This window comes from Rhinolophus sinicus, linkage group LG07 (genome assembly GCF_036562045.2).
Source record: "Rhinolophus sinicus isolate RSC01 linkage group LG07, ASM3656204v1, whole genome shotgun sequence".
NCBI lineage: Eukaryota > Metazoa > Chordata > Mammalia > Chiroptera > Rhinolophidae > Rhinolophus > Rhinolophus sinicus.
Genome location: NC_133757.1, coordinates 26,009,658 through 26,023,910, shown reverse-complemented (window position 1 = coordinate 26,023,910; position 14,253 = coordinate 26,009,658). Strand labels below are relative to the sequence as shown.

The following is a 14,253-nucleotide window of genomic DNA, read 5'->3' as shown; positions in this document are numbered from 1 at the left end:
AGACGAGAATATGGGTGATTTCTTCCCCACAATAGATTGAAACTTCCTGCTGAAAACCTAAAAAGACCCCTATAAAACAAAAAGGGGATGTCTCCCCATAATCTCACTCCCCCAGGAATGGCTACTATCTCTTTTGACTTTCTTATATTTCTTTAAACACACATACACTTTTAAAAATATAAACAGGATTGTACCACACATATATTGTTCTGAAACCTTGTTTTTACTTGACAATTAAGTTGACAACATTTATTGAACAACTTCTACATGCCAGGCTGCATAATGGGCACTTACGTGATTCTTTCATTTAACCTTCATGATGTCACAATTATTGTCCTCATTTTACAGATGAGGAGCAGACCCAGAAGTTGAATAAACTTGCCCAAAGTCACCAAACTGTGGCATGGAAGAGCTGAGATTTGAATCTAATCTGTTCACCTCCCCATTTACTAGACACCCGCACATAAGCTCTCTTTCTTTCTTTACAAGGACCACATTATGTCCCACCGTGGGCTTTTCCATAACTAACTTCGCCAAAGCCCTGTTGAGGGACGCGCAGGTAGTTTCAGAGTTTTTGGTAGGAACATCTCTGCAAACACGTAAACTGCTGTCTACTTGTCTATTTCCTTAGTGGGAGAGGAGGCCAGTGTCTGCCACCACAGGGCAGGCCAGGCCATGCCTCGGAGCAGAGGGGAGGGACAGCCGCCGAGTTAGGCACAAGCACTAGCTGGCCATCTGTTTGGCAGAGGGAGGTTGCCGAACATCCTAAGGCTGGAGTGCAGGACCGGGAGCTCTTCCCGACCCCTTCCAGCTGAGCCTCCAGAACTGCGGGGGGCCCCGTACCTTTGCTCTTCAGGGTGGTAGCCAGGGGCAAGAAGTAGGCGGTGAAGAAACCAAGTCGTGTTTCCCGGACGTGGTCCCGGATGACGGGCAGCAGCCAGCTCCGTGGGAAATCCAGAGTCTCTCTGGGCAGAGGCAGGGAAGGCTCAGTAAGGAAGAGGTGACAGCCTGGTGGGCAGCATACCCAGCAGAAAGTCCCCTGCTGAGCCAAGGAGCCATGCCAGCCTGCGCTGGTCTCTCCTGCTGACTCCTACACAGCACACAGGGAGTTCACCCGAAGGAGTGGACACCCTTCTGGGGGACAGAAAGCCATCTGACCTTCCTGGGGCTCATACAGAAGCCCACCAGGGTCACACTTACTCAGAGCCATCAATCTCCAGAGGCACAGCCTGTAAAACCACCTCAGGTCCCATGCTGGCCACCGCAGCCCCCACTGCCTGGTCCAGAGCTGCTGTGTGGGGGAAGTGGGGGGAGAGGCGCAGGTCACACAGGGATTGGAGGCACTGGAGCAAAGAGACAAGAGACTGTACATCAAGACATGCTCACAGAGCAGGCACCCGTGGCTGAGTCTGAGCCGAAGTCTGAAAGAGAATGAGGTCTGGAGCGTGGGCCCAGGTTAAGCGCTAGGTCAGAGGTCACAAACCAATAAACAAATGCAACCCACTGATGTCTGAGCCCTCCCCAACGCCCTAAGATTAAAACAAATTCTGCACTAGTTAATAACATGCAAAAATCAGGAGATTTTACACACAAATGTACATCTCCAGTTTATCTTGAAAAATGGGAAGGTCTGGCAAAGGCAGACCTGCGTGTGACAACTGGCAAATTAGCAGGCCCTGAGGACCAGCTGCCCGTCCAGACAGAGCTGCACGCTCTGGTTCACCAGAGCCTGGAGTCCCCCTGCGAGGCTCACTCCTCATGGGCCTCTCCTAGGAAGGCAAGTCTGCCAAGTTCATCTCTCAGGGCCCGAGCCAGGCCTCCCGAGAAAGCCGGCCCCCCAAGGCTGGCTCCTTTCTTCCAACCAGCAATGTGGGAGGGGTCAGTGAGGACGGCTCCACAAGGCGGGAGGAGGGAGGCCTGGAGCTGCTCCGCCTGCTGATGAGATGCCTGGGCCCTGGCCCAGAGCTGGGAGGATCACCGATCCTTAGGTGATTTACTCTGGGCCAGTCACCTCCCTGCAACCAAAGGCTGCTTAATACATTACACCCACTCACAGAAAATCCAGAAACTTAAAAAGTAAAAGATAAGGGCTAGGGGTGAGAGAGAATCACATTGGTTCCCTATTCAAAGCTATCAAGTCCAGCCAACACTAGTGAGCATGTTGTAGGGAGGGGGGCTGCTGCCCGTCTTCTTGTTCTTCCCACACTAGTCCAGTCATCTTCCTGGGGACACAGTACTGGGCAACTGCTGTGGGCACTAAGTGTTGGGTTAAAGTGCAGAGATAACAGAGACCCCTTCCAGGGTCCCCCAGTGCAAACGCCCGCTGCCCTGGTCGCAACAGCCCCTCAACGCACCTTCTTCATCACAGGATGGGCCTGCCTCCCAGCCGCCTCAAAGAAGACGCACAGCAGCTGCAACACGGAGCTCCAGGCCGCGTGGAATTTGTATGTCAGGCCCTCCTCTACTGCCCTGCCAAGGAAGCAAGCAGTCAGGGCCATGGTCACGACCCCTGGGCCCCAGCCAGGAAGGCAATGGCTGCCACCAGGAGCTACGGACCATCAGCGGGCCAGTAAGGGCAGGGCCAAGGGGGACAACTAGCATTTATGAAGTGCCCACCCTGCCCGTGCTGAGTTTAATTTACATAATCCTCGCACTTAAAGAGAAACCTGTGAGGTAGGTTATTTGTTCCATATTCAGATGGGGAAACTGAAGCTCAGAGAGATGAAATAACCTGTCAGGGTCACTGTGCTAGTGGCCAAACTGGGCCTCCAAAGCCCACGCTTTGTCATTGTCTCATGCTTTCCTGGCCTGACCCGAGGTGGGATGGCGGGGTAAGAAGTGGTGGCCTGGGCAGAACGGGGAAGCTGCACTGGGGAGGGCTGGTCCTGCCACTGGCCCCTCCAGGCACGTGCACACCTTGGTCGTCTCCATCTCCCAGTCTAGCCCTCGGGGGCTTTTAGGCAAGAATGGCCAACAGGGGTCAATGTGGGGCAACAGATGAGTTATGGGTGGGGACAGTTCTATTCCTGTTTCCCTAAAACTTCACCCCACATGTAGCCATAGGAAATGGGCCTATTCCTCACAAGGAACAGTACGCAAAGCACCACTACTTGACGCTGAGCAGAGACCCAGAGGAGACACCAAGGATCCCAGCCCCTTTCCCGGGACCACCCAGTGTGCTTGATGCTGAGGCTCCTCACCGCCCCCTGGGAGGCTGAGAGTGGGCTGTGGCTGGGGCTGTGAATTGCTCCTCTAGGAGGTACGCAGAGCAGGTGGGCACTGAGGTCAGGCTGCCACTTACTAGCTGGGTGACCTCAGTTTGCCTATCTGTAAAATGGGGTCAGTACCTATTTCCTAGACCCACAGGGACTACTAGTAGTTTCTATTTATTGAGTGCTTAACTACACGTCAGGTACTGTTCTGAGTACTTTGTACATATTACCTCATTTAATCCTCACCTGTTAGTACCCTTTGACTGATGAAGACCCTGAAGTATCGGGAGGTGGAGGAACTTGTCCCAGGTGACTGGCCCCAGAGTCCACGCTCATGAGCACCAGACTATGGCACCTGGGACGTACTCAACTTGGCAGCAGCTACTCTGGCATTGTGCATGTGGCCCAGAGTAAGTGACACATGGAGTGCTTGTCATTATAAGGAACTTTCTACAAGGTACACCCACCCTATTCCTTCCTATCACGGATGCCATGTTCTCACCTGAACATCTTGGCAACATACTGGCCAGGGCCTGAGGCTGAGGAGGTCACGGAGCCAATGCCGGCCATGTGGGGAGCGACACACTCCTTCAGGATCTCCTGCAAAAAGAGGTCGCAGCTGTCTGGGCCCAAGACCGCCCCCCAGTGCCACTCAGCCCTTCCAGGTTTCTGCTTCCTGAAGCTTCTAGGAAGCCTATCCCTACCCCAGAACTGCCTCTCCAGGATGCAGCTGGAGGTCTGGGGCGAGCTCTAGGAGAGACTGGGCAGCTGGCAGAACCTCTTGTGCTCTCTGCTACCCAACTAAAGCTGGGGCTAGTGGGGGGTACAGTACCTGGAGACTCTGGGTAGCAGCTGTCACCACGTGTGAGTGGGGGGAGAGGAGGCAGGTCATCGCAGTTCCAAAGAAGCGAGGGAGGTGGCCCAGTCCCAGGTCCGGCTGTAGCCTATCAAGAGAAAAGACAGAATTCTATGGGGCCTGGCCCTGGGCCTTTAGGACCTGGGTGGCCCAGGCCCAACAACAGTCACTGATCTGCAGGGCATTTTACCTGGAGGGAGGGCCCTTCTAATCGGCCCTTCTGGTTGCCAATAGTGCTGTCATTCAAGAAATAGCTACACGTGGTTAAAAAATTCAAATAGGTCTCCAGGGTACAAAATGAAGAGCATGCCTTCCTTATCACCTCATTCTCCCAGACTGACCCTCGAATGCACTTCCCCAAGGAAAAATCAAGGTTAAGTTTCTCGAGTACTCTACCAGATGTTTTTATGCATATACAAACATAAAAAATAACAGTTACTAATGTTTACGTAACACTTATACACATGCCAAGCACAGATGTAACAACACATTAATTCATTTAAACCTTGCAAAAACTGAGATTAAGTCCTATTACAATTCCCATTTTATGGATGAGACAACTGAGGCACAGAAAAGTTAAGTAAGTTGCCCAAGGCCACCCAGCTAGAGGAGGGAGGGGTCAGGGTTCCCACCCTGGTTGGATTCAGAATAGGCATGTAATTACACCATCTGCTGTGCTGCACCTTGCTTTTCCTCAGCATATCGTGGAGGTCTTTCCACGTCAACACGCACCCATCTACTTCAATTATTTCTAACAGCTGTGTGGTATTTCACTGTTTGTATTTAACCAGTCCCCTCCTAAGACACATTTAGGATGTCTCTAGGCTTTTTTGCCATTATTTATGGTGCTACAACAAGCATCCTGGCGCAACTGTGGGAGTCCTCCTGTAGGATAAATCCTGAGAAGCAGAGAACGAGGCTTTTCCCCTTTTCCAGCCCATCCAGGTGAAAGGTGGTTTAGTGCAGGAAGAAGGACATGGACCTGGCCGACCTGGGCTACAGACCTGGCTGTGCTCCTTAGCAGCTGCGTGACCACCTGACTCACAGTGCTTCCATTTCTGGTTTAGGAAATGGGCTAAGCCCTTCCCATGAGGTGGTGGTGATCAGTGTGGACAAACATGGATGCACGGCACCCAGCACGGCGCCTGGGGGAGCCTCAGAGACCCTCCCTCCAGGTAAAATGCAAGTCACCACCTGATACACTTATGTTCTTCTCAGCCTGAGCTGGGAAAAGCAGAATCATCGAGAGGTGACTATTAAGTGGCCAAGTTCAACTGTGAGTGTTATGACAGAGACACAAAGCAGAAACTAGACTTGGAGGACTAAGAGGAGGGGACAGTTAACCCAGGTGGGGAGTGGGGCAGAGATGCAGAAAGCAGGTAATATCCTCTCAGAAGGAAATCAACTGCACAGGGTGACAGCCGGGGTGACAAGATCAGTATGGCACTAGGACCCCACCCTGAGGGCAGTGCTCTCAGCCAGCTGGTCAGTGCTTTGGCAGGAAAGGCGTCAGCCTTGGCTAACACCGGCTGTGCTGCCCAGCCCTGTGCCTCATAAAACAAGCGGTGGTCCTCTGTACCCTCAACGTGGACCTGCTGCCAACCCCAGGAAGCTGACCCCCTCCCCCACTTCCAGCTCAGGTCCCTCCACCTCACCCTACCTGACCAGGTTGATATGGGCTTTCTCCATGACCTTCAGCCAGGCCAATAGGGGCTGTAAGTCATTCTCACTGGGAACGTAGTCATACAAGGCCTAGAGGCAAGACAAAAGAAGCAGGTGACTGAGCGAGTGTGTTCGGCAGCAGCCCAATGACAATGACCCCTCCTGTCCCCAGGCACCCCAGTGACAGGCCTACATGTGGGGCCCTGGAACTCACAGCCCCCCTGGCCCTCCCAGCTGCTGCCTTTCCCTGCCCCGTGAAGCCTTTCCAGTTTTGCTTCTATGGGAGAAAAGTCTGTAGGAGCGGTTGAGTGTAACTTGGGTCACACAACCCACTGTGATCTTGACAAAAGGCACAGAGCCCTTTCCCAGAAAAATGCATGTGAGCACATTTTGCAAACAATTTGGGGGCACATCCGCTCCCTTCCTCAAATCCATCCACAGATCCCTAAGGTTGAGAGTCCCTGCTCAAAGGTACCTGTTAATACCACGAGATCACGCTGAAATTGGTTATGAAGCTAACTGCTACTAAGTCAGGAGTCAGGACCCCAGCTCCCGGGGATGCTGATGTGGCTTTGGCGGCCCATCTCCTAGCTGCCTGTCAACTGGTCTCCAGCAGTGTGACAGCGCAGCCCAGACCATTCAACCTCACTCTGCAGACAAGTAACAGGGCCACCCCATCCCGACACAGACTTGCCCTCCCTCCGTCCACTACCCAGCCTCACCGTGATGATCTGAGCATTGAGCTCTGCAGGCAGGGTACCCGGGCCCGGCTTCGCATGGAAGAGGCTGTGAAAAGCCTGCATGGCACAGGCCGTCACCAGCTGGAGAGGACACACAGGCTCAGTGGGGACTGCAAAGCCCACAGTTGCCCTGGGGTCCTCAACCTCCCACTCCAGCCAGTGGGCTGGGGGGAGACCTGGGACCCCTGAAACTCAAACATGCTCCCCACACCTGGACACTCAGAGGACTGTCACTTTAGCAAGTTTTGGCAGCCACCAAAAAATTTAAATGATTTAAACAAAAACAAGAGAAACATAAACAAGATGTTTTTAACATAATAGACTAAGAATGTAAGCTACAAATGATTTGTATACTATAATTATAGTTATATTTTCACATTTTTATGTATGTTTATCCAAAGAGAAGATTCTGAAAGGATACACAGCAAGTTGTTCTAAAAGGTTTTTTTCTTTTAAACAATGATCATGTTATTTACATAATAATTATTTAAAAATATGTATGTGAACAAACACTGTAAGAGAATTCAGGAAGATTAACAGAGTTAATGCTAGAAATGACAGAAATGTGGGGGATGGTTTTTATGTATCTTTAAAGGCACTATACTGATTTGTAAGAAAGAGAGGGAGAGAGAGAGGAGAGGGAGAGAGAGAGAGGCAGAGAGAGAGAGAGAGAGACAGAGACAGAGAGAGAGACAGAGAGAGGAAGAAAGAGAGGGAGAGAGACGGACGATTGCTGGAATAGCGCTCAGGCAGGGAGAGGACGGATGCTGTAGCAGCCCCCCACCCCTAGCTCTACCCTCACCCTGATCTCTGAGCCTGGCTCCTAACTGGACTGGGACCCTGAGGATGGCCCCGCCTGTTGGACACAGGACATGAGATGGTACCCTGGTGGTAGCGAAGAGCAGGTTCGGGGCAGGGAGACCCCAGATCCTGCTTTTGGCCTGACCAGGGAGTTCCCGGAACTCTAGCACCATGGGCCTGGGGTCTGCAGCTGTGCCCCCACCCGCTCAGAATAACCCTGCCTGTTGGCTCCCCAGCCTGAGCTCACCACATGGCTCAAGGTCATGACCCTGAGAAGAGTCTCACTGCAGCTTTTCACCATGCCTTCCGGGAAGCAGGGCAGCAGGTCCTTCAGCAGTGTCAGCATGTGCAGCGTGGTGGTGGCCTCCTTGGAGCCTGGCAGACAAAGGGGAGCTGAGACTCCAGCCACTCTCTGCAGGGGGCCCTGTCCTCCGCCGCTGGCCCCCGCCTCCACCCACTCAGCCCTGGGCCTGGCTCCCACCTCCAGACTTCTCAATCTCCTGGATGCAGAATTTGGCAGTAGAAACGGCAGCAGGGTGATGGGCAGCGGCCTTCTCACCAAACATGAATTCACTGCCCTTGAGGACCGAGCACACTCCATGCTGGGCAGCCTTCCGGATCTGAGGGGCAAGGAAAGGGGTCAGGGCTGTAGGTCAACCAGCAGCTTTGGGGGGTCGGCACAACGGCCCACCAACAATCGGTGTTTGCACTCCTCCCGCATGGCTGATGCTGCGCCTAGAGCTTCGCAGACAGACACCCGAGCTGTGGGGGGAGACAAACCTCGGCTCTAATCCCCACTCTCCTCTAAACTCACCAAACGGCCCCGAGCAGCCAAGCAACTTAATCTCTGAGCTCCTGTGTCCTCATGTTTACAACAGGGATGCCTGCACTCATTCGATTGTCAGCAATACCGTGTCCACCAAGCCCTCACTGTTCTTAGTGCCGGCAGTGTGGTAGTGAACTGAGCAAACAACTCATGCTCTGCTTGGGAGGCAGAAAGCAAACACTGTACACCGGAAGGTAAAAGTACCCTGCAGGCAGTAAAGCAGGGGCTGTGACTTTTTATATGGCGGTCAGAAAAGTGACATTTCAGCAGAGACCCGAAGAAAGTGAGGAAAGATGACGTGGATACCCAGGGAAAGAGGCACCAGCCACCTGGGATCCAAGTGCTCAGCAGAGTGATTACTAAGACTGTTATATTACATGCTCCCTGCCCTGCATTTCAGGAGGAAATAGTGGCCACCCACCACTTACTACCAAGCGCCTGCTATAAGCAGCAGCTGCACCAGGCCTGAGGAACACTGGAGTCTCACCACACCCTCACAGCAAGGTTCGTATTATTACCCCTATTTTAGAGCTGGAAACCGAGGCTCAGAGATTAAATAACGTGCCCAAGGTCACAGCACAAACGGGGAGCCCAGTATCCAATTCAGGTCTGTGTGACTCCAAGGCTCCGCCTCCCGAGCCCCCCTCCTGCTGCTGTAACTAACATGTCACTGCCCAATGAGGCAGCAGACTCACAAGGGCCTGCAGTGAACATCCCCCCTTAGGAGGAGGAGCTGCCCCTCGTGTTCTGGACCTGAGCAGATGGCGCCTCAGAGGCAGGAAGTAGAACCTCGGGCCCAGAGCCTAGGACTCCAGGCAAGCTCCCCAATCCCACTCAGGTGGACCAGCCCAGCCCCGCCTCCTGGAGTGGCTGGCCCCTCCTGTCCTTGGGGGGCCCTGCAGCCTTACCTTGGGCTTGGTGTGCACGGTGAAGCTCAGCAGCCCGTGGTACACCTGCAGGGTCACGGGGTAGCCCCAGGCCTCCAGGTCCTGCTTCCGCAGAAGGATAGCCAGGCACGAGAGGACCTTGAAGAGGAGAGGCAGAGTCTCTCAGCTCTACCTGCGTCAGCCAGGTGGAAAAAAGCCTCACTGACCCCCCCCAAAATCCCAATAGGATCAACCCGAGGGTCCAAGGAGTGCCCACACCTCTCCTAGGGAGCAGCCAAACTTTAGCCTGCTCAGATGGGCCCTGGACTACAGTACAGGAGAAACTGAGACCCAACCACTAACCCATCGGAGCGCAGAGGTGGAGCCACTGCTGGCCTGGGCTGACATGATTTCCATGAAGGCTTTGGAGGTATCGGAGAACTTCTTAATGAGCACAGGGCTGGGTACTCTGCGGGGAGAGAACAGAGAAAGTCAGAACCCCAGAGGGGCCTCCGAGAGTATCTGGTATAGCCTTAGCCCTGGGCTGAAAGAGGAAGCTGGACAGACGGAGGCAGCGCTGGACCAGTCACAGCAAATGAGCACCAGCCAGGACGGCTCGCCCTTCCTGACACTCGGTTCAGCGAGCCCTCCATGGCACCTGAGCTCCCTGCTTCCCTCACCTTCTCCACTATCTATTCTCTGTGCTACCACAAGGTGGATCCTTATAAACTGACCCCAACCCCCTCCCCACCTTTCCCCAGATACGCTGGCACCAATACTCCACCCCCTGCCTCCTGCCCGACTGCACCAGGGCTGCCCTCTCTCCAGGCACCAGCACTCACACTGTCCGCAACATCCCAAGCCATGCCCAAGCCTGGTACTGTAGGATGCCACCTGATACTCCAGCCTCTTTTCATTTTTTTAAACAATTCCCTGATCCTATTCCTCCCATCCACACTCCCTTCTCCTCTGCACAATGAGCCTTGGGGTCAGACAGAAGCCAGGACTCACCGCTTCAGGACAAGGTTCAGCAGGTAAGCAACAGCGGCCAGAGACTCTGGGGATTCCACCGCTTCCATTGTCGTCATCTGAAAGCCAGATCACGGGGTGTGAACAGGAAATGTGTCATGTTGGCAAATGGGATGCTGTAGGCACTACGTACCCAGCAGAACAGTTATGATCAAGAATCCTGGTGTCAGAGGCTCAAATTGCCGCTTTGCCACTGTGTGACTTTGGGCTAGCGACATAACGTTTCTGTGATTCAATTTCCTCATTGTAAAACAGGGACAGCAGTCCCTACCTATAAGTTGTTGTGAGGGTTCACTGAATTAATATGCGATACAATTAAAATATTGCCTGGCACATGATGAAAACCCTGTATTGCTATCTATTTTGTTTCATTATTCTAGAGCAGATTGGCAAGGTTTGTCTGTAAAGGGCCAGATAATCAATATTTTAGGCGTTGCAGGCCACATGTGGTCTCTGTTGCAGATTCTTCTTTCCATGTTTTAACAATCCTTTAAAAATGGGAAAACCACTCTTAGCTCTCAGGCTTACAAAAAGAGGCCATGGGTTAGATTATGCCTTTGGGCACAGTTTGCCTGTCCCACGCTATAGTAGTGATTCCCAGACTATTAATCCCTTTAACATTACTGAGGATTCCCCAAGGAGATTTTGTTTACGTAAGTTATACCTACTAATATTTACCATATTAAAAATTAAAATGGAGAAAAAAATTAAAACACAAGAATATGCAAGCACAATTCCATCAACTGTCAAAATAATGTCATCAGAAATCAAATAACTTCTGGAAAATTCTATGATACACTCATGAGAGAGTGAGACTGAAAGAGGTAAATGATGTTTTAATATTAAGGAAATAATTTTCACCTATTCAACCCCCTCCCCAAAGCGTCTTGGGGACCCCTCACACCACATTTTAAAAAACATTTTTCTTGAGGATACTCAGCTTCATAGATCACAGAGAGAAAAAAAAAACCACAACAGAGTAGAGAATTTTTGTTTTACACAAATAACGCAGCAAATACCACCAGGCTTACCAAGCCACCGGAGAATGACTGAAGCACTTTCGCCTGCTCAAGGTTGTCCTTCTCTTCCCACATGCCAGGGGCACCTCTCTTCTCTCTACAGCTTGAATAATCTGCTGCTCTGAGCACCCACCCCAAGTCACAACCACTTACCAGGGCTGCAAAGTACTCAGTCTCCGTCTCCTTCCCTCCCTGGGAGCGAATCACCTCGGTGACAGCAGCCAGAACAGCACAGATCTGCACAAGAGGGAGAAGGCCCCTATGACATCTCTTGTTAGACCTACCCCACCCAGGTTCGCCTCTCTTCCTTGCTCCTTCACAAATGACTCTCCTGACAGCCCAGAGATAGACAAGATGAGCAGCATTCAGAGCCAGGTGTACACAACACAGGGCCCAGCACACAGGAAGCTCAGAACCCGTTTGCCAGAATTCTACCTCTAGGATGCTATCTATCGCTTATAGAAATACCTGCACAAATGTGCAAGCATTTATGTACAAGTGTGTTCATCGCAGCAACAAATTGGAACAACTATGCAGCCAACCACAGGGGATTAAGTATCATAGAATAAATAATGATACATTCATATGCTATGTAACTATTGAAAATAAGGAACAACTATGGATATTAACATATTGTTCAGTGAGGAAAAAAGTTGCAGAACACTGTATATAAAATATAATCACGTTTTAGTAAACCAAAACAAAATGCAGATAAAAAATATACCAAAAAATCTAGAGTAGTAATAATATTAACAAGGGGCTATTGAGCACTTGAAATGTGGCTAGTATGACTGAGGAACTTAATCTTTAATTTAAAATTTTTAATTAATTACATTTAAAAACAAATACTTGATCCAGTTATTGGAAAACAGAGTTAGAACAACTTGGGTATACAAATCTACCTGTGTAACTGTAAGTTTTATGAACTCTAAATACAAATCAAATATTTTCAATTAAGATTTAGCATCCAAATGGAGATGTTAAGGGTAAAATGCACACTAGATTTTGAAGACTCAGTATGATAAAAATATTGTAGAACATCTCATTATTTTTTTTATATTGATTATATGTTGAAATGATAATTTTGGGATATATTGAGTTAAATAAAATATATTATTAAGATTAATTTCACCTACTTTCTACTTTTTTTAACATGGCCACTAGAAGATTTAAAATTATATACATGGCTTGCATTACATTTCTGTTGGACAGAGCTGGTCTAGATAGATACACAAATGACCCATTAACTGTAGCTACTATGAAGGAGTTAAGTTGGGAGAACAATTTTCACAATTTTTTCCTACTTTGGTACCATTTACAATTTTGACAGTTTTCATTTAAATAATGAAATAATATAAATATACATAATTGAAAAATATAAACTAAAGTAAATTTAGTTGTTAGAGAAAACATTTTCTAACCCCTGTTACTCAGCATTAATTTGCTCCATAAGTGTTTCTTAAAAATATTCTATGTACAATGTTCTGTGCTAGGTACAGTTGAAGAGAGAAAAGTTTGGAAAATATTTTTACCCTGAGGGGCTTTACACTTGAGCAGGGAAGATGTCAGAAAAGGAGAAAAGTGGAATCTGCCCTAGGAGAGGTAATAAGATAAGTAGGGGGCACAGAGGGTAAGAGAGGTGATGCATCCTCCAGAAATACCAGCTGCTGTCACCGACAGCAGTCGGCCCACGCTGGAATAAGCATGAGTCTGGCTCCTCTTCACTACCCCACGCCCTCCTGACCCTCCCCACTACCTCCTTGTGGGCAGCAGAGTTGGATTCCCAGAAGCGCTGCACTTTGCTGAAGGTGACATTAGTGCAGTCGGAGAGGCCGCTCAGGAAGGTGGCCGAGGACTTCTCCGTGAGAGCTGTCGCCTCTTCTTCTTCCATGGCCGTCTCAGGAGCTTCACTTTTGCCCAGGCGCAGGGACCCTGACTGCAACTCATTATGCAACTTCACAGCATCAACTGTCAGGTCGCTCTTTCCTGAAAACCGGAGGCACAAGGTAAGACCACCCCCTACTTCTACCTGAACCTCCTTGGCCTGAGAGAAAAAGAACCATCCCTACGAAACGTGCAGGCAGAGTCCAGGCCCCCAACCCGAGAGGCTGAATTCTGAACACGGTCTTCCCCATCAGCCTACTGTACGCCTAGAAGTTAGAGGGAACCCTCCAGGTAAAATTTTCGGATTCCCTGCCCTGGTGGCATAAGTGCCGGTGGGAGTCGGCTGAGGGCTGCATTCAGGGAACATGGGAAATAAATGAAGGTGAAGACGTTTTGAGAAGAGCCACCAGGTTAATTATAGCCATTAGTCCAAACTCTGATACCCGTGGTACCCTAGACAAATCATTTCCGTACCGTGGACTCAGTTTCCGCATCTGTGAAATGGGGAGGGGCCTTCCCGGTAGGCTCCAGACCCAACACTCTAAGAGATGAAAGCTCCAATGCCCGGGCCTCAGAGGCCCAGACCCATCCAGACCCAGACAGGCCCAGAACCCCACCGCCGACATTGCCCGGGTCTCGATCCTACTACCTGAGGGCCGGCTGAAGAAGCGGCTGCGGGCGGCCTGCCGGTGGCGACAAATGGCGGGGTTGCTGTCGCTGCTGTGGCCTTTCTTCCAGCGTTTCAACTTAGCGGAGACACCGGAGGGCAACTTCCCGGAGCGACCCATGTCTATCAACTAAGCTTGTAAGACTGGCTTCCAGGGACGCAGAAACACGCGCAGAACCCACGTGGGTCCGCAATTCCCGTCGTTTCCTTTTCCTCTGGCGCCACTTCCGGACTCGCCTCCGTTACCGTGGCAAAACAGTCAACTTCCGGTTTTACATTTCCTCTAGGTTCAAGATCCTGAGGAGCTCAGAGGAGAGTCGTTGCTAGGGAGGAAGTTGTGTTGCTAGGGTGTCCCTGGGGCTCCTACTCCAGGTCCATGGTTCTTGGCCACAGGAGGGAGCCTTGCAAAACTGGAATTCCTTTGCAGGTTAAAAACACAAACAAACGTACATTTATATTATTTTTGAAAATCTATTTTCAAAAGTTAAACATAGGAACAAATTTATATGAAAGGGTCGAAATCTGTCCAGACCTGAAAGAATGAAAATCAGTTAGGCCTGAAAAAAGAAAACAGCAGTGGGTATGCTCTAAACCCACTTAGCTGTTTTCATTTATTACTGGGGATACCCAATTGCGAAGCTATCCTTGCCTCAGGACAGCACTCAATCCCCTCTTGTTAATCTCTTCTAAT

General features: G+C 50.5%; 1 protein-coding gene across 1 annotated transcript in view; it reads right to left on the bottom strand.

Annotated features, from left to right (window-relative positions):
• Positions 1-13,768, bottom strand: part of RRP12 (ribosomal RNA processing 12 homolog) — a 29,021-nt gene extending 15,253 nt beyond the window's left edge. The window contains exons 1-15 of the mRNA XM_074339271.1: positions 13,545-13,768; positions 12,768-12,997; positions 11,165-11,248; positions 9,975-10,051; positions 9,327-9,432; positions 9,006-9,122; positions 7,753-7,891; positions 7,519-7,646; positions 6,453-6,551; positions 5,729-5,820; positions 4,045-4,156; positions 3,715-3,812; positions 2,355-2,469; positions 1,201-1,343; positions 844-965 (exon numbers count right to left, since the gene is read on the bottom strand). Of these exons, the coding sequence (XP_074195372.1) occupies positions 844-965; positions 1,201-1,343; positions 2,355-2,469; positions 3,715-3,812; positions 4,045-4,156; positions 5,729-5,820; positions 6,453-6,551; positions 7,519-7,646; positions 7,753-7,891; positions 9,006-9,122; positions 9,327-9,432; positions 9,975-10,051; positions 11,165-11,248; positions 12,768-12,997; positions 13,545-13,683 (1,801 nt within the window). The 5' untranslated portion in view covers positions 13,684-13,768. The remainder of the gene's footprint in view (positions 1-843; positions 966-1,200; positions 1,344-2,354; positions 2,470-3,714; positions 3,813-4,044; positions 4,157-5,728; positions 5,821-6,452; positions 6,552-7,518; positions 7,647-7,752; positions 7,892-9,005; positions 9,123-9,326; positions 9,433-9,974; positions 10,052-11,164; positions 11,249-12,767; positions 12,998-13,544) is intronic.
• Between the last annotated feature and the right edge of the window lie 485 nt (positions 13,769-14,253).